The sequence below is a fragment of the Perna viridis genome, chromosome 15 (assembly GCF_037379345.1).
Source record: "Perna viridis isolate PV_CMFRI_1.1 ecotype Kerala chromosome 15, ASM3737934v1, whole genome shotgun sequence".
NCBI lineage: Eukaryota > Metazoa > Mollusca > Bivalvia > Mytilida > Mytilidae > Perna > Perna viridis.
In genome coordinates, this window is record NC_142459.1 from 26,319,674 (window position 1) to 26,338,278 (window position 18,605).

The 18,605-nt window shown below is 32.8% G+C and overlaps 1 protein-coding gene across 4 annotated transcripts; it reads left to right on the top strand.

The window, feature by feature from the left end:
- Window positions 1-1,212: 1,212 nt before the first annotated feature.
- Window positions 1,213-15,588, top strand: LOC148597624 (solute carrier family 13 member 2-like). 4 transcript variants are annotated; one of them, XM_088563458.1, is made up of 13 exons: window positions 1,213-1,398; window positions 5,456-5,605; window positions 6,079-6,194; window positions 6,946-7,082; window positions 7,636-7,897; window positions 9,298-9,432; window positions 9,716-9,799; window positions 10,943-11,053; window positions 11,458-11,561; window positions 12,465-12,577; window positions 13,395-13,556; window positions 14,032-14,169; window positions 14,857-15,370. In XM_088563458.1, exons 1-13 carry the CDS (start codon window positions 1,291-1,293, stop codon window positions 14,941-14,943), a joined length of 1,707 nt encoding a protein of 568 aa, XP_088419584.1. In that variant the 5' UTR covers window positions 1,213-1,290; the 3' UTR covers window positions 14,944-15,370. The 4 variants fall into 4 exon arrangements, with proteins under 4 accessions (XP_088419584.1, XP_088419583.1, XP_088419585.1 ...); XM_088563457.1 differs by having other exon boundaries at window positions 1,216-1,398; window positions 15,246-15,588; XM_088563459.1 differs by having other exon boundaries at window positions 1,216-1,398; window positions 7,732-7,897; window positions 15,246-15,588.
- Window positions 15,589-18,605: the final 3,017 nt, after the last annotated feature.

Here is an 18,605-nt window from a genome sequence, read left to right on the forward strand (position 1 = left end):
TGGATCCTGAAAAATTCGAAAGATCTTTTGGGATTTGATACATCCATCGCATCTACCCAAAAAGAACTTTAGATAAAGGATACTACAGACACTGTGAAGTCAGCTTCATATCTTGACCTACACTTAGAAATCGATGGTAAAGGAAAATTATTGACCGAACTTTACGACAAACGTGATGACTTTTCATTCAGAATTGTCAACTTTCCTTTCATCTGTGGCAACATCCCTTCGGTACCTGCGTATGAAGTGTTCATATCACAACTCATACGTTATGCCAGAGCTTGCCGAAACTACACAGACTTTTTGTATCGCGCTAGAACTCTAACAAATAGGCTTCTGGAACAGGGTTATGTTGCTACAAGATTGAGGTCATCACTATAGAAGTTTTGTGGTCGTCATCATGAACTCATGGATCGTTATGGTGTATCCATCAGCACCATGAAAACTGATTTATCCAACGGGTCATAATTATCCTTTCCTCGTTTGTCTACCCCGGACTTGACTTTTTATTAGCAACTCGGCGGTTGTTTCTAGAAAAGCAGAGGACGCTTACCCTAACGGTGTACCTGGTCCATGCTCCCAGTTTTTAGTGGAGTCCGATTTGCTCATTTGCTTTTGCTACTTTGTATGTATGATTTTAGTTACTTTATGTTCTTTGTGTATGTCTGATTTCCATGTCTGGTTTTTGTCCCTTGATTACATTTTTTGATTACCGCTTAACCTTGGTTCCCTTGATTACTCTTTAACGTTTAATCGTCTAATATGTATTGTGAAGTTATACCAATCTTTATTAGCCAGTTGTGTTATGAATAATGAATTGTTCCTCTTTTTACATTTTCATATTTTTATATTTTCTTAAACCGATTTAATTAGAATTACACTTCTTTGATCTGATATCAACAAAACAAAAGGTATTCATTTCCAAAATGAGATGAAATTTTTCTATGTAAAATCATTTTTTTCTAAGAAGCTTATTCAAAGGGTTCTTTCAATTGACAGGAGTCGTACGATGCATGTATACTACCGTGGTTGACATTTTAAGGTTGATCGACATACGGTGTTTTATAGATTTTGTTCCTGCAAGTGACACATTCAATCAATGTCGCTTTGAGACAAACAGAACTGTTCCATAACTAACAATTATCTTGCACTGAAAGGGTTGTTTTTACCGCTCCACTACAGTTCCGTGAACGTAAGATTTGTTAAAAACCGTTAGGTGTGTGATATGTGTAAATTTTGACATTGAATCAGTTTGACCCAGTTGTGTTGTATGGCTTTTCATTGACCAGTATGAAAGGGTTTCAGTTATTTTTGTTAAATATATGGGCACTACGTAGTTTGATTGTTGTTGCTGTAGCATTCCTGTCACCCATCAGCTTATTAAACGACGAATTAGTGGTAAGCATTTTGTATTTATAGACAACTTACGATGTAATGTGATAAAGGATTTGATATTCGCTAGTAAGGTACGTTGAAGGAAGAACAAGGTATATCTTGTGTTTTTATATTTTTTATATTTTTTATTAAAGATTACTTTAAATGAAACTTATTATTAAAAGCTTATATATTGCAACATATACGAAACATTTGTCACCGATTTAGAGATATTTGAGCCTAAGTATAGTCATTGAATATATATTCTGTACGGAATGTTCTCTAGTTTTGGATCCTATAAAGATAAACAAGTTACAAGAAGTTTTTTTCTTTAAAATCACTTAACTGACATTATTTTCATATTTTTCATATTTAAAAAGGTAATTTTGGGTCACTAATTATTTTGTCGTATGATACTCAGAATACCGGAAGTAACCATTTCACATTTCCGGTATCATTTGTCAAGCATTTTGTGTGAGATATGACATAGTATTAAGCACATTGCAACAATAACAGTACAATATTATTCCAGATAAAAAATTATCAAAAATATAACCTTATGTTATTCTTGCATATAAAAACGAGACAAAGAAAACCCAACCTTATCTATATCCAAACTCTATTGGACCATATCTATAAAGTATAATAACTTCCCTTAAACTAACACACACACATATATATATATATATATATATATATATATACTACCCTTGACCCTATCACCTGTAACCTTCATTGACCTTATCTACATTGGTTAATACCTCCCTTTGACCTTTTCATCAGTAGGTCCCCTTGACCTTATATACATATGATACTTAATTTCCTTGACCTTATAATAATAATACGATAATAAACCCCTTGGAATTATCGATACCCTTGACCTTATCACCTAAAACCCCCTTGACCTTATCTATATATGATAAAAACTCACCTTTAACTTATATACATCTATATACGATAACCACCCCCTTGATATTATCGATATGTGATAACAACACCATTCGAATATTTCTAGATAGGATTATAATTTTCCACAAATTATTGGGAGTATTTTACATTATACAGTCGAACTTCACTGACTCGAACTCGGATGGCTCGAACAATACGGATTTCTCGAACACAATTCAAAGTACCAAAATTTTCTCCTATACAATCAATCTAAGTAACCTTGGATTTCTCAACTTCCATTTTGACTAGTAGGTCCGTTCGGTAATAAATCTTAGAGAATAACCCTCAATAATTCGAACTCATCAGCCATTTTGTCATCTTGAGTTATAAAAGGTGTGAATTCCCCTTGACACAAATTATTTGGAGTAATATATCTAACATTATTTGTTATATAAATCATTTTCTGTTTATGCTATTCTGCCCTTTGACCCCCCACCCCCCCCCCACCCCCACCCCCACCTCTGCTCTATGATATCATTATATGTATTTGCACGTCGATATTCTCGTATGTAACATTAAGTTGAATGCATGATTTGCTCATGAATATGTATTTTTTTAAATATTTTTTTCTCATTTTAAAATGTGAAACGAGAAATTTACATGTATCAAAAAAAGTTGGAAAGTATGTTCCATGTATTACTGCTTGTACATTTTATGTGAAGATAAATGTAAAGGATCGTAAACAACTTTTTGTCAACAATTTCAAAAATTTTAACAAGTGATGTAAGGATAATTGTAAATGTGTCAACATGAATAAAACTAGCAGAGCAAAATGATTGATGTTTTATTGGTTTTGATATATTCACCGATAAGCAACACTTTCCCACATATATTTTAACTTGTACACATAAATGTAGAATAACAAATAGATATCTAATGTTATTGATATGACTCAAATGCATACTCACAAAATCAATAAACTTTAATGCTTCGAAACGACAGTAATTAACATAATAAGATGCAATTTTCAGAGCAAACACAAAGTTCATGTTGTACACATGTAATACAAAATATTATGCTCACATGGTCCAAAAATAAATGTAATTTATTTTCCATCACTCAGCGTCCGTTGTGTGTTAACAAATTTTCATCCAAAATGAAATGATATGTCACGCAAAGAATGCAAAGTTAATAATTCTTTTTTAAAAATCAATCGGTGACCTTAGTAAAAACAAGTACTATCTTTAAAAAAAGATTGCTGACTCAGTGTTCTTTTCTCTTATAATTTACAACATTTCATTCAGGAAAAACACATGGTACGCAATTTAAATTTTCGATGCAGTTGCTTTTGAACGTCTCTAAGTTATCAGTATTTGGCCAACCGTAAAATAAAATTGCGATCAGGTGACTTGTGTTTCCATGGTAGAACCTCTTTAAGGTCAAAGGGTAAAAAACGGAAATATACCGACTTCGTGGGAAAAAATCTAACTAAAAAGACAAAAAGCAAAAATAGAATGTAAAGTAGCTACAATCTGTCTCTTTATTGAACGACATATCTGAATTAATGTCGTCCCAAAACAGATTCATCACAGAAAAATGCAATGTTTCTAATTGGAAAATGAACAAATCAATTTGATATTCAAATATTGATATGTGTTTTTATATTTTTGACTTGTAAAACTCTAACAATTTTTATTTCAATATATGAAAATTCAACAATTTCTGATGACTAAATTTAGGGACTTTTTATGACAAATATATAACATTCATCTATTGACTATTTAACGTTGCTTTCTGATTACAGACTTTTCAAGAGATTACACAAATACCAAAACCTCATGCAATTGTGGTCACTCCTTTGAAAACGGCATTAATTATTGAATTGAATATCATGTTTATCAAGAAGCTACCTATATAAGAGAACATATTTTTTTTTATTTATAGTCGGATGCCCATTACAAAATACATAAGTTCTGTAGAGATTTTATACCGACTCACACGACAAAACAACACATAAGTACACACAAGTCATGTAGACCTACAGATATACATAATTATATGCGTGCAATACATATATTACTTAAAATACAAATTTAAGCACATGCAATGTTTAAGCACTACATAAAAACCACATTGATAAACTAAGCAAGAAGTAAAAGCTTAAAATGATCACTGATTATATAAATAAAATATTTAGTAAAATAACTGAGTAAAACAACTGAGTAAAATAAAAGGTAACATACTAAACATGAAGCTGTTTTAAACAAAATATGGCATAATTTTGTAATTTTTATACAAAAACGAAAACAGATGATTGGGCCACATTTTTTAGATCTGCAAGTGCAACATTTGCCTAAGCTGCGATTCCAGTTATCAATTTACTCTTGAATTGTATAAGACTGGTTTCTTTCCAGATATTGTCAAGCAGCTCGTTCCACAATGTGGTTCCTCCATATCTGAATAAGTTTAGCCCGAATTTTGTTGTTTTTACCTGTGGTATTTCTACTGTATTTGCCTTTCTAGAAGAATAAGAAGTATTTTATAAATTTAATTATCCCATGTAAGTATGAAGGAGACTGTTTCGATAGTATTTTCAATTTATGTAGCCATTGTTCGTAATCTCCTTATTTTTAATGTTGGTAGACCAGATTTCTGAAGTTAAAATTTCATTACATCTGTTATAGTCTCCGTGAATAAATCTCAAGGCGCGTTCTTGAATTTTGTTTTTTGTTGTTGTTTTTTGTTTTGTTTTTTTTTTTGTTTTTTGTTTTTTTCTTTTTCATTTTATTTACATCCCAAGAAATGCCAACTAACTGGACAAAAATTAAAATAATTAAAGTTTGGCATGATGAAGGAAGAGTTCATAGTTACGTTGCGGTACATTTAGCTGCCTTCAAGTTTTTGTTTTACATATTTCAGATACATTTGTAGTGGATATATTGTACAACGATAGCAATGGTTTTAAGCACAGACAAAATTAAAAATAATGGGAAAATGTGCTCCTGTTTATCAAACATCTAAAACGTGTTTGAGCATTTTGAGCAATTCATGCATTCTCTTACTTGCTCACAACATTCTTCTAGTTTTCGATTTAGTGCTGAGTGTGATAAGACATCCTTTATATAGATAGGTTTGGTTACATTTAACGTATCATTGACTTCGATTATAGGTATAGAGACATATTGTATTTTAGGAGTCAAAATGTGCATACGGTCTCATAGTTATGTCTATACTCTGGATGACAGAAGCACTACCAATACCGGTCACAGCACTTCTTCCAGTGGTTATTTTCCCGCTCCTCGGAGTAGTTCCCGGACAGACTATCTGCAAATCATATTTCAACGTAAGCAATTATACCTCATATATTGAAGAACTGAAAGAACATAATATACCGCCATATTTCTGCTTTAACATAAAGTAAAAAACAATCTGACCTTCAGAATGAAAATGCCACAACTGGTTCCCAATATGAGACTTACCACAAATAACATTGAATTAGCAGGGACCAAGATTTGTGGCAGGAAATCTTAGTATTTCAGTTCTTCAGTTATGGGATAATAATGTATGTCTAAAAAAAATGCATAAAATAAGATGGCGGATAAATATTACGTACCGTGCAAACTTCTCGTATACAAAATAAATATAGAAATGTTTCGATCTAGGAGGTAAGAACGAGGAAGAATTGTATGAGGTTGTGGTACAGAACAAAATGTTTATATATATATATATATATATATATATATATGGAAAGAGACTAGGTGAATCCGAGTATAAGCATTTTTTTCTTGGGTTAAAGCAATCAAATTGTCCATGCAGGAAACCAGTATGCTATTTATGGGTGGTCTTATAGTAGCTGTAGCTGTAGAAGATGTCGGTCTTCACACGAGGATTGCAATGGGAATAGTAACTCTACTCGGCTCAAATCCTAACATGTAGGTAGCCAGTTTAAATACGCGTTATTTTACTTCACCAATTATCTCAAAAAGTAAATATTACTCGAACTATAAAAATCATTTCTAATATGTATCATTTAATTTTAGTGTTTGATTTATGAAAAAAAATGAAATGATATGGTTGTCATCAATGGATACGTTAAGGACTTGAGTATCTATATCATTTTAAAAATTCAGAACATACTAATATAGGTTTTATGTTGAACATCACAATTATAAATTTGAATAATACATGTAGTGTTATGATGTTGAAAAATAAATCCAGTGAGCTGATATTTTGAGATATTTTAGTTTTATGACTATAAGAAAATTTTCCCAAAATGTTCCCTTGGATTATTTAACCTTCCGAAATGTGGCTTCTGCAATAGCAGACATTTAATGAATCGACTGTCAAAGACATCATTATATGACAACGAAATAAACTTCACAACATTATTTTACTATTCAAATTTAATGAGAAAAACAAACATAGCAAGACCGTCAGCCTAAAACCAATCACAAAGGCAGACCTTAAACAGCTAAAGAGTTTTTGGGGTCGTGTTTCTTTTATGTTTTGTTCTATTGTTTTGTTCAGTTATTTGTTTTTGTTTTCTGTTTTGTTTTGTTTTTTTTTTTGTTTGTGTTTTGTTGGTTTTTTTTCTTTTTTGTTTTTGATGTTTCTGTTATTAGTTTCTGTGTTTGCTTGTTTTTTCTCTTTGTTTGGTTTTCCTTTGCTTTCATTTTCTTCCAGGTTATTCCTAGGAGTTATGTTACCCACCTGGTTCATGTCAATGTGGATCAGTAATACAGCAGCAGCTTCCATGATGATACCGATAACACAGGCTGTGATAGAACAGATACGATTGGCTGATGGCATTCAAGACAATGGTAATGATACCGTTGTTTCATGACCATCTACTGAAAAGTTTAATGCACTTTATATATGTCCGTATTTCACATCCATGACGTTATGTGCACTACAAAACGTGTCTTGGTGAACCTTTGTACTTAGCCTAAGTTTCATATTTTTTATAGTGACTGCTTACCCTGTCAACATGTCTAATTGCTAACATAGGTTCAACATAAATATATCTCAACTCAGCGTGATTCTTACCTGTTACTTCTGCCTGACCCAATTCCACCTTCAATTCTTTTAAATTTTATTTAATTTCAACATTTCTACTCCATCTTCTATATTCTGTAGCTCTGTCTTTTATCTTGTTACTTTCTACAAAGAACTGGTTTGTTAAATCTTACATTTTAATCATTGATTTTTGTCAATTACGGTTCAAAACGATCAATTAAGAATAGTCAATGTTGAATAACTCAAAAACTCCATAAACTAATTCGCCAAAAGATATATTTTACAACGTTATCTTAATGAGACAACAGGTCAATATTTTGTATCGAAATAAGAAAACAACTGATGATAATTATTTAGATTACGACAACGAGGCTTTTGACGGAACAGAAATTGCAGATGCAAAACTGCATACCGTTGAAACAAAATCCCAAGTGAACGGATTGACCTTTTCAGAAGATACCAAGTTACCAAGTAAAGCAAACATTAAGGAGAATGAAGTTAATTTCAAACGTTTTGGGAAAGGATTGGCCATGAGTGTAGCGTATGGTGCGACCTCTGGTGGCATAGCAACATTAACTGGAACGCCGCCAAATATCATTTTACAAGGACAAGCTGATAGGTATCGTATAATCCATGTCTTAATTAGTATTTGCTATCATATCTAACTATTAGCCAAAATTAAATAATGATAACAAGTTATAAATTTACATATCACACATGTTATGCAAGAGCTTGCCGAAACTACGCAGACGTTTTTGTATCGCGCTAGAATTCTAACGAATAGGCTTCTGAAACACGATTATGTTTCTTCAAGATTACTACAGAAGTTTTATGGTTGTCATCATGAACTCGTGGATCGCTACGGTGTATCCATCTGCGCCATGAAACTGATTTGTTCAGCGTGTCATAGTTTTCCTTTCCTCTTTCGTCTACCCCGGACTTGACTTTATTAGCAACTCGGCGGGTGCTTCTAGAAAAGCAGAGGACGCTTACCCTTCCGGTGCAACTAGTCCATGCTCCCAGAGTCCGAGTTGCTCATTTGCTTTTTTTACTCTGTATGTATGATTTTAGTTACTTTATGTTCTCTATTGTGTATGTCTGTTTTCCATGTCTGGTCTTTGTCCCTGGATTACATTTGTTTGATTACCGCTATAACCTTGCTTACCTTGATTACTCTTCCATGTCTGGTCTTTGTCCCTGGATTACATTTGTTTGATTCCCGCTATAACCTTGGTTCCCTTGATTACTCTTTGATTACCGCTATAACCTTGCTTACCTTGATTACTCTTTCACAGATTTAATAGAAGATTTTTTATTAACATCGGAATGACCGTACACTGCTACAAAATATCATGATGTGCCCGTGTTTATTTTTTATAGACTCTCCATACAAAAATGATGCAAATCCTATGAGAGACAGATCTGTCAGTATCGGTAGTTGATAAATAATGTTCAAAGTTGTATAATAAATAAACTAAGATATCGTGGATTAGTCTCCTTGTGGTAATTTCTATGTAATTCATTTTATTATCATAGTTACAATACATTAAAAAAATAGTAAACATGAATCGTGAATCAAATGATTGAAATATTTCTTTAAGCAATTATGCTACCGTTTTGAATTGTTTTGTATAAGTAAATACATATAAATGGTTACCCATTCTCTCCATTCGAAATGCACATCTCCGAATACATAATGAAATGAAATTAACTTTTTACACATATCTCATTTTCTAAGTAGTGTTCATTTGCCTGCGAAAACCGCCCAGGGTGTTTTTTTTTTTTTTGATAATGAAGAGAAAGGTATATTGATCCACGGGAGATAACTGTGGGATCTAGACTTACATTAGCGTCCTTTAAGTTTTGCGATGCCACAAACCTTGTGAATGTAACAAAAATTAGAATCTGGCGATATACCCCTCTATGTGGTATGTTCACCACCAATTGATGGTTCTTTATGATATTTTTAAAATGTACTTACGATTGTGTGAAATTCGTGGATATTTGTTTATTTTGTAGAATTTATGAAGAGAGACAGCCAGGGGCCGACTCTGGAATCACATTTGCTACTTGGATGGGATTCGCGTTTCCCTTATCTTGTATTTTATTAATTTTGTCTTGGTTATGGCTTCAAATATTTTTCCTGCGGTCACTGTAAGTCTATGAAAACGTGTATGATAATTTTGTATTTTTAGAAGCTTTCGGAAACATATTGTCTCATACGATTATGAAGAAGCAATCGCTACTTTTTTTAAGAATAAAAAAAATGGCACAATAAGACGAACAAATGGTATTGATTATAGGAACGTAAGAATACACGAAAAAATTACAAATTTTGCTCTGAAAAGGCCAGATGTCTTGATTTAGAAGCTTTACTTATTTCATAACATGATTATCAATAGATAATACAAATGAAAGATGGTTTAAAATGTTTTAGATGTTGTAAGAAGTCTGATGAAACCAGAAACAAAGCTATACAGACGGCAATACATATAGAGAAAAAGAAACTAGGACCAATGAAGTAAAGTTTATTGTTCATATACGCTCCACTTGTCAAAAGGCACTTGTGCAAGAAATCCTAGATCATCAATACTGTAGGAACGTGTTAATGTGTATCACATATCAAATATAGAACTTATACAGTAATACTACAATAACAAAAAAACAATAATTGAAGCCGAATGCTTGAAATCGTAAAACAATTTCAAAACCTTTTCATGACAACTCAGGTTTCAATAATGTCATAATGCATGAAACTGAACTTTTTTATAGTACCGAGTCTCTTAGTTATAATATTTCATAATGTCCAGAGTAATTCAGTTTCTCAGGAATGGAAGAGTAATCAAGGGAACCAAGGTTATAGCGGTAATCAAAAGAAAGTAATCCAGGGACAAAGACCAGACATGATGAAAGGAAAGTTGACAATTCTGAATGAAAAGTCATCACTTTTGTCGTAAAGTTTGGTCAATAGTTTTCCTTTACCATCGATGTCTAAGTGTAGGTCAAGATATGACGCTGACTTCAGAGTGTCTGTAGTATCTTTTATCTCAAGTTCGTTTGGGTAGATGCGAAGTATCAAATCCCCGAAATTAGGATTGTTTAAAGATAACACGTCATCTATATAGCGGAAACTGAGTTTGAAGGATCTAGCCAAACAATATTCTTTCTTTCTGATCAGATCAGCAATAAAGTCAGCCTCATAAGAGTGAAGGAATATGTCAGCTAGTAAAGGAGCACAATTTGTTCCCATTGGAATGCCGACCGTTTGTTGAAAAACACGTCCACTACACTGGACAAATTGGAAACAAGCAATTGTTGTTGTACTGTCATAAAGATCATTTTAGATAATATATTTCTTATTTTTGTTCAAAATCTATTTTAAACATACAAATACATCTTTTACATTCCTTCGTTTGAACAAAACTAAAATTAAAAGCAAGCTTACATAGTTTATGCAATAAGTATTACATAATATCGCGGTCATAGTAATGGTGTTATGTAAAATATTCAGTTCGAACAAATAAATATTTTGGTATGAATGCCAACAATATCCTCTTATGAACTTGTGATTGTATTGAATAAACATTTGATGTAGGAAAAAAGACAGAAAGACTAAATGCAAACGAGTTTTGAAATATCAATTAACATTATCTTTTATATAAAGGTTTGGTGAGGTAGTAGTACTAATGGCGTTTAGCAGCCTTGCTCTTCTGTGGATATTCCGATGGATTCCAGGTTTTGGAGGATGGGCCAATTTGTTCAAATTTGTTAATGGGTATTTTAAATCTGTATTTTGCTTCAAGTTGATCTAAGAATGATTTAAAACACAAAGGACATACACGTTGGGTTTTATTTCGTAATTACTTACAAACCATCTATTGCGTATAAAGTTTCGGGTCACGATAGTCAGTTGGGTGGCATAGACAACCACAACTTTTCAGGACATAAATACGTACATAATGACACAACAATATATATACTCATAACGTATTCCCTTTATTTTATTATCACAAACAAATTGACAAATACAAACATTAGTCACTTGTCACGATTTTCCTGTACAGTTCGTTCTGCGTCAGTTATTCCGTGAAATTGAAATGCAGCGTTCAAAAAATATTAGATATGATTCATCTTTTCATATAAAACTTGAATTGCCAACATAGTATCATGTCTTTATAGGACAAGTCCATTTGCTAGAGACTCCACCTCTGCCATGCTGATAGCAGTTGCTTTGTTTGTATTACCTAGACAACTTCCAAATATATTTTGCTGGGCGTCAGAAGGTATATAACATGAAAAAGAGAATTACAGGTTTCTCATTGACATCATTTGTTCATGTTGTCAATATGTATATACGATGATTATAATTACTAATTTAATATTATTATTTAAATTCGAATTCATTTTCAGTTTTAACCTCATAACATTGTAACTGGTAGTTATTTTTATTTTAAGTTTTTCAAATAAAATAATTCAACTTCTAATAACGAAATTGTTGCTGGTAAAATCTTCCTTTATTATCATATGTTCAGATATCATAAAATCCGCATCCTGAAGGAAGTTTAATATTTACTATCAAGGGTAAGGATATCATCAAACTATCACCTGAATGGTAGTAAGGTTTTGAAGCAAAGCTATATACCAATCAATCCACAACCTGAGGAGACTTTATATTTATTACCAAAATTAACAGCATTAGTGTGTTTCCAATTTTAAGGGGAATTTGTATTTATTACCAAGAGTTAAGATATTTTCTAATTAACAATCTGAAAGGGAGTTTATTTAAATTCCCAAGGATAAAGGTATCATTAAATCTATCACTTAAAGGGAGCTTTATGTTAATACTCAGGTTTTATGTATAATTGATACTACTATTCTATTGGAGATTTTTGTTTTATCACCAGTGGTTATGCAATTATAAAATCTACCAACTGAAAGGAAATTTATATCATTACCAAGGGTTTAGGTTTGTTAAAGTCACCCACCTGAAGAGGACTTCGTATTTATTTTGTATCTTCTTTGTGGCAACTACTTGGAACTAATATTTACTGAAGTAGGTCTCAACAACCAGTAAAGATTATAAATGAATTTTCTTATTTCAAATTTATTATTTGGACATTCAACGAAAATCCTAAAATTAGATCAACTTACTGTAAATAAGATCCCAATATGTATGTTTGTTGTAGAAAAGAAACCGATATATACTCCTATCTTGACATGGGGAACTGCAGTACGTAAAGTACCGTGGGGAATTATTATGTTGTTAGGAGGAGGTTTTGCCTTAGCAGAGGCTAGCAAGGTATAGTTACTTAATAAGGTTTAGACTTTAGTATTGTGTTAAATATGGTATAATAATTAACAGGATAATTAATTTGAAAGAGTGAATAATCAACAGATGGTCACGATTGCCGAAGAACACCTATACTTAATAACGAGTGGTCGGAACTTTTTAAACTCTTAAGTTAAATCGTAATACGTTCCTGGCAGTAGTGATCATATGTTGGTTATTCACAATAACCGATTGATTGTCCTATTCATCATAGAGATTTCCTCCATTACTCGTTGACGTTTACAATATAATTTTCAAATTTTGTAAACGGAGGATTGACATTCGTGCCGTGATATCCTGACGCGAGAACGTCCGAGAGTGAAATTACCGAATACTATATATAATAAGCATATTTACCAAGCCTATTCTCCCATATACGATAATCTGTCATTTGGTGAAAAAAAACTGGGGATGCTGAAACAAATTTTATTTAGGAGGGTTCGATTAGCCATGGACAAAATCAAATGATTTCTAAGTCAAAGTCTATAAGATTTTTGATTTTTTATTTCAAAACAACACATCAAGAATAATTCTTCTTCAAAGTTAATTTCCTTTCTATATCTTTGTAATCTTATATTTAATGAGTGTAGGATGAAAACGATTAGTGCTATAGATATGTCCACTCAATGTCAACGTGTCTTCTGTAATTACGATTATTATACATGAACATCATCTATGTATAATGTGTTTCAGTCCTAAAACAGTGACAAATGTTAGCTATATTTAATTATGTACCTTCAGAGTATCAGGTTTGACCGGTTATTATCTATGTAACAAATCTCTACAGATTTCAGGTTTGTCAAAGTTAGTTGGGTGTAAACTACAGATATTTAACCATATGGACCAATGGGTAATGAACCTTGTTATCAGCTTTATTGTTGCTGCAGCCACCGAGATTACAAGTAACAGTGCTACAGCAACATTACTGATGCCTATCGTAGCTGAGTTGGTAAATGATTAGAAGATAATTGTGTTAATTAGGAGGTGTCAATTATGATGCAAATGTGACATATTAAGTTAACTGGTGGCATGACTTATCAAATTGCTGCCATGAACTAACAGTAGTCAATAAAATTAGAAAATTATTTTTCTCGACTCTGTGTCGGCATTTTGTAATACCATTCATGGCATATGTTAACAACATGCAAGATTATAATATTGAGGAGTTACACTGATATGTAGCGAAGTATTTCAATATAAACTATTTAGCATTATCAACAAAAAGAAAAAAACGTTGTAGGCTTAAACAGAAATGGTATATAAATATACATATATATCTTACATAAAAAATTGTCATATATATCTTACATAATAAGCTACACTGACCTAGAAAATATACATAAATAGTGTATAGATCTTAGAAATAAACAGAAAGTTAGTACCTGAAGAATTATATTATGACAGCAATTTATTTTTTTCTGTAGGCTATTTCCCTTGGTCAGCATCCCCTATATTTGATGGTATCATCAGCTGTTGCATGTTCATTTGCTTTCATGTTACCAGTTGCTACTCCACCGAATGCCATTGTATTTTCTACGGGCTATATTAGAATACCTGATATGGTGAGAATATAAACGTATCACTAAAATTAAATTTTAATATTTTATATCAAGTACTACGTTCCAACAAAAATCGTTTCTCCCTAAAGTTGTGATATGTTACATGTGCATGTCATTGTAAAAGGTCGCGCCGACATACAGCCTTGAACCGATCTTCACAACGATTTGACGGATCAATGACCGTTGACTGATTAATCGCTTCCGGATCGATGACCGATGACCGATCTGATCGCAGTTTGTTATGCAAAATGACGTTATATCTGTTTTAAATAAAAGAAATGTAAAATAAAAGAATAAATTGATGTTTAAATGTATGGCATTATGTAAATATGTGTAAAATTGACAAAGAAAATAACAATAATCGTAAAATACATTTAATGGATCGATGACCGCTCGCAATTATTGTTGCCCGAATCGGTTCAGGTACTGTAAGTAGATGTATTTGTATGATGCATTAAGTCCATTTCTTAATACCAACTCTCTTTAATGGATAAGTAACATCTTTATGTATGTCAGATAGGAGGCGATTCGTCCATGTAAACAACGCACCCTTTTTTAATCTAAAAAAAAGTTACTCCACATGACCAGTCTCGGGTTTTCGGATTTTGAATTTTAAGACAAACGTTTGGTAGGTTGTGTAAGAAATGTTCATTTTGCGAGAGTTAACGTTCTAAAACTGGTTGATTTTAGTGTCAGATGAATATAGACGGAGCGTCAGCAACGTCCTATATATGTAGAGCATTAGACCAGAACTATGAATGTTTAAACATTTTCTGAAGCACCCACAGAGTTGTTCATGAAATATCATGTCCGGAGTAGATAAAAAAACAAAGACTTTGTTCAATATGTCTTTTCTGCAGCATAAAACGGCTTTATTATATGCAGTAACTGAAATGTATATGCACTGGCACTTCACCTGACAAAAGTGATTAGCCTATATTGTAAGACGCAACTTATGTAGATTAAACACAGAGACACATGTAACTACCTGTACATTTAACGGAGCCAACCTGATATCCAAGAGACAGTTCTATAACTTAATTTTAGTTTATTTTTAACTGTTCGCATTTGTTTTAAAGGCAATTGCAGGTATAGTGATGAATGTGATCGCCACTTCAGTACTGACTCTTGCCATCAATACTTGGGGAATCCCTATTTTCGGACTTGATATTATACCCAGTATATTCAATACAACGAACAACAATTCGACGCAATGTGTCTAGTAACAAAACTGACTGATGTGTTGAATTGAAGCTAAAAACCTCCCCATTATATTCAACAATAATTTTATTTTGGATGTAACGTCTCTTTTCTTTTTGGTTGACAATTTTAATTATCATTCCTTATGCGAAATTTTACCATGTGAAAGAGATGTCATAAGATGTTGTGTGTTTTATTAGAATTAAACATTTAAAAAAATGATTTTAATATATCTATAGATTATTTAAATGCAAATGCACTTATATGCATTGTGTAGCTCATTTGTATAGTTATATATGAAGCTTATTACTCAAATTGAAACTTATTCTAAGAAATCAGAGCAAACCAAACGAGGGGAAAGAAAAGAGAATTGTTGATATATATTCCTACATAAATTCGTTCAACAGATGTAGGTCTACTACCCTTCAAATAATGGTCCCCTTGATTACTCTTTATCTCTCATAAAGTGTATATTGTAAATGCAATTGAAAACTTAGATTAAAAGTGTTGTCTAAGAAAATCATGACCAAACAATATCAACTCATAGACTGCACGTTTTGAAAACCAGTGTTTAGTACGGTAACGACATTAGTCTCACCAATAATTCCCTACGGTTGCCAATCATTTCTACAAATCGAATAATAGCTTTTTCCGAAATAAATGATGATGAATAATTGTTAATACAAAAAATATTATATTAAAACATTGTCATTTAAACAGCAAAGGTTTTTTAAAATGTATATTTCTATCCCACCTACTTCAAAATTAGACAAATGTGTATAGTTCGTTTTATTGTTGTGTTTATCACCACTGTCCAAGGTTAAGGGGAAATTTGAGCGCTGACAAACAAGTTTAACTTTGTCACATACATTATGTGATGAACAAAGCCAAGACCTTGTAGCTGAAAATCGTGTGATGACCTGTAGGGGTCAAATTGCTCGTCATTCGCATTTGGTGAATTTCATTGGCAATCATTCCACATCCCCCTTTTTTATATCTATGGCCAATAATTGGCTCGGGACTTTGTTCTCTATTTAATCTATCATGTATCCGACACAAAATCGAAAATCGGAAAGGACACCCGGAAATAGTAAGAGATATTGGTTTTAGATGAAAGAAAATCTAAGAAGTATGTTTGTCTGACGCATTCCTAAATTAAAACTTAAACCTGGGAACAATGACCAGATAAATCGGTGCAGTAAGTGTTCTGATTTTTTCAAGAAATATCAGCTGCAGGTGAGTGTATGATAAAATGTCACATCTGGGGTGATTGGTGAATGTAAAGGTGGGGTATTGTGTTTCAGAGAGGGGTGTTGTTTTATGATTTTTAGACAGGTGATGTTAAATTTAATGTGGAAGACAATTGATGTTCCGTGTTATGTTTAAAGACAAAATGGCATTGCGTTCAATGTATTAAATTGATGTTGTTTTTTTATGTTTTTGTTTCAAGAAATATCTGCTGGGTTTCTAATAAAATGTCACGTCCGGGGTAATTGATGGATGTAAAGGTTGCTTACACTCTCGATTGCCCTAATGAATCCTTTTAGTTTTGATGGATCTTCATATTATTCTACACCATTGTATCTCTTGGGTTTGTTTTTTCTAAAGTCAATTAGATTTTATTTGAAGTAGGTTCATGAGAGTACAGCATGAGCTGGCTACACCTTTGACATAAACAAAGTAGGATGTTGTATTTCATGTGATAGACAGGTAGTGATGCTTTGTTATGTTTTAGACATACATGTATTGTTGAGTTATATGCTTTGACAGGATGCGTCCAGTTTTATGCTTTAGAATGTAGGGTATTGCGATAGACAGAAGGGTATTGTTTTTATGTTCTAGACAGGTGATGTTAAGTTTTATGTTTACAGACAAGAAGGCATTGCGTTTAATGTGTTGGATAGGTGGTGTTGTTCTTTTTTATGTATCTGAAGGTGGTATTGTCTTTCAGAGAGTAATCAATGGAACCAAGATTCCAGCAGAAATCAAGAGAACTGAATCAAGGGACAACGGGACAAAGACCAGACATGGAAAATAGACACACACAACAAAGAACATAAGATAACCATAATACCAAACGAAGAAACAGAATTAAAAAAACTGGGAGCATAGACCATAACATTATACGTTATGCCAGATCTTGCCGAAACTAGCAGACTTTTTGTAAGTAAAGGAGAACAATTTGTTCCCATTTGAATGCCGACCGTTTGTTGAAAAACACGTCCACCACACTGGACAAATATGTTGTCGATTAAAAATTCCAGCATTTTGTAAACAGCTTCCTCTGTATATTTGGAAGACGATTTGGAATTATTTCTTACAAGGTATGAGGAATCTCTACCAAGAACTAAATATTTGTATCTAGGTGTACCATATTTTTGGAAAAACAACGATGTATAATGTTTTTAAACGTGTTATCTTTCAACAATCCTAATTTCGGGAATTTGATACATCGCATCTACCCAAAAGAACTTGAGATAAAAGATATTACAGATACTGTGAAGTCTCATAACTTGACCTACACTTAGACATCGATGGTAAAGGAAAACTATTGACCAAACTTTACGACAAACGTGATGACTTTTCATTCAGAATTGTCAACTTTCCTTTCATCTGTGGCAACATTCCTTCGGCTCCTGCGTATGGAGTGTTCATATCACAACTCATACGTTATGCCAGAGCTTGCCGGGACTACGCAGACTTTTTGTATCGCGCTAGAACAAATAGGCTTCTGGAACAGAGTTATGTTGCTACAAGATTGAAGTCATCACTACAAACGTTTTATGGTCGTCATCATGAACTCGTGGGTCGTTATGGTGTATCCATCAGCACCATGAAAACTGATTTATTCAACGGGTCATAGTTTTCCTTTCCTCGTTTTTCTACTCCGGACTTGACTTTTTATGAGCAACTCGGCGGGTGTTTCTAGAAAAGCAGAGGACGTTTACCCTACCGGTGCACTTGGTCCATGCTCCCGGTTTTTGGTGGAGTCCGAGTTGCTCATTTGCTTTTGTTACGTTGTGTGTGTGTGGTTTTGGTTGCTTTATGTTCTTTGTTGTGTCTGTCTGTTTTCCATGTCTGGTCTTTGTCCCTGGATTACATTCTTTTGATTACCGCTATAACCTTGGTTCCTTTGATTACTCTTTAAGTCGGGATTTTAACTGAGAATGGGGAATAGAAATATACAGTGTTGAAAAATCATAGGTTTTAATCCTATTATATTCAGATAATAGTCTTGA

Bases quoted from the DNA above. Each gene is read 5' to 3' on its own strand.
- LOC148597624 (XM_088563457.1), top strand. From the start codon at position 1,291: ATGAAAGGGTTTCAGTTATTTTTGTTAAATATATGGGCACTACGTAGT. The intron at 9,800-10,942 runs GTAAAGTTTATT...TTTTATATAAAG, and splicing joins AAGAAACTAGGACCAATGAA to GTTTGGTGAGGTAGTAGTAC. The intron at 14,170-15,245 runs GTGAGAATATAA...TTTGTTTTAAAG, and splicing joins ATATTAGAATACCTGATATG to GCAATTGCAGGTATAGTGAT.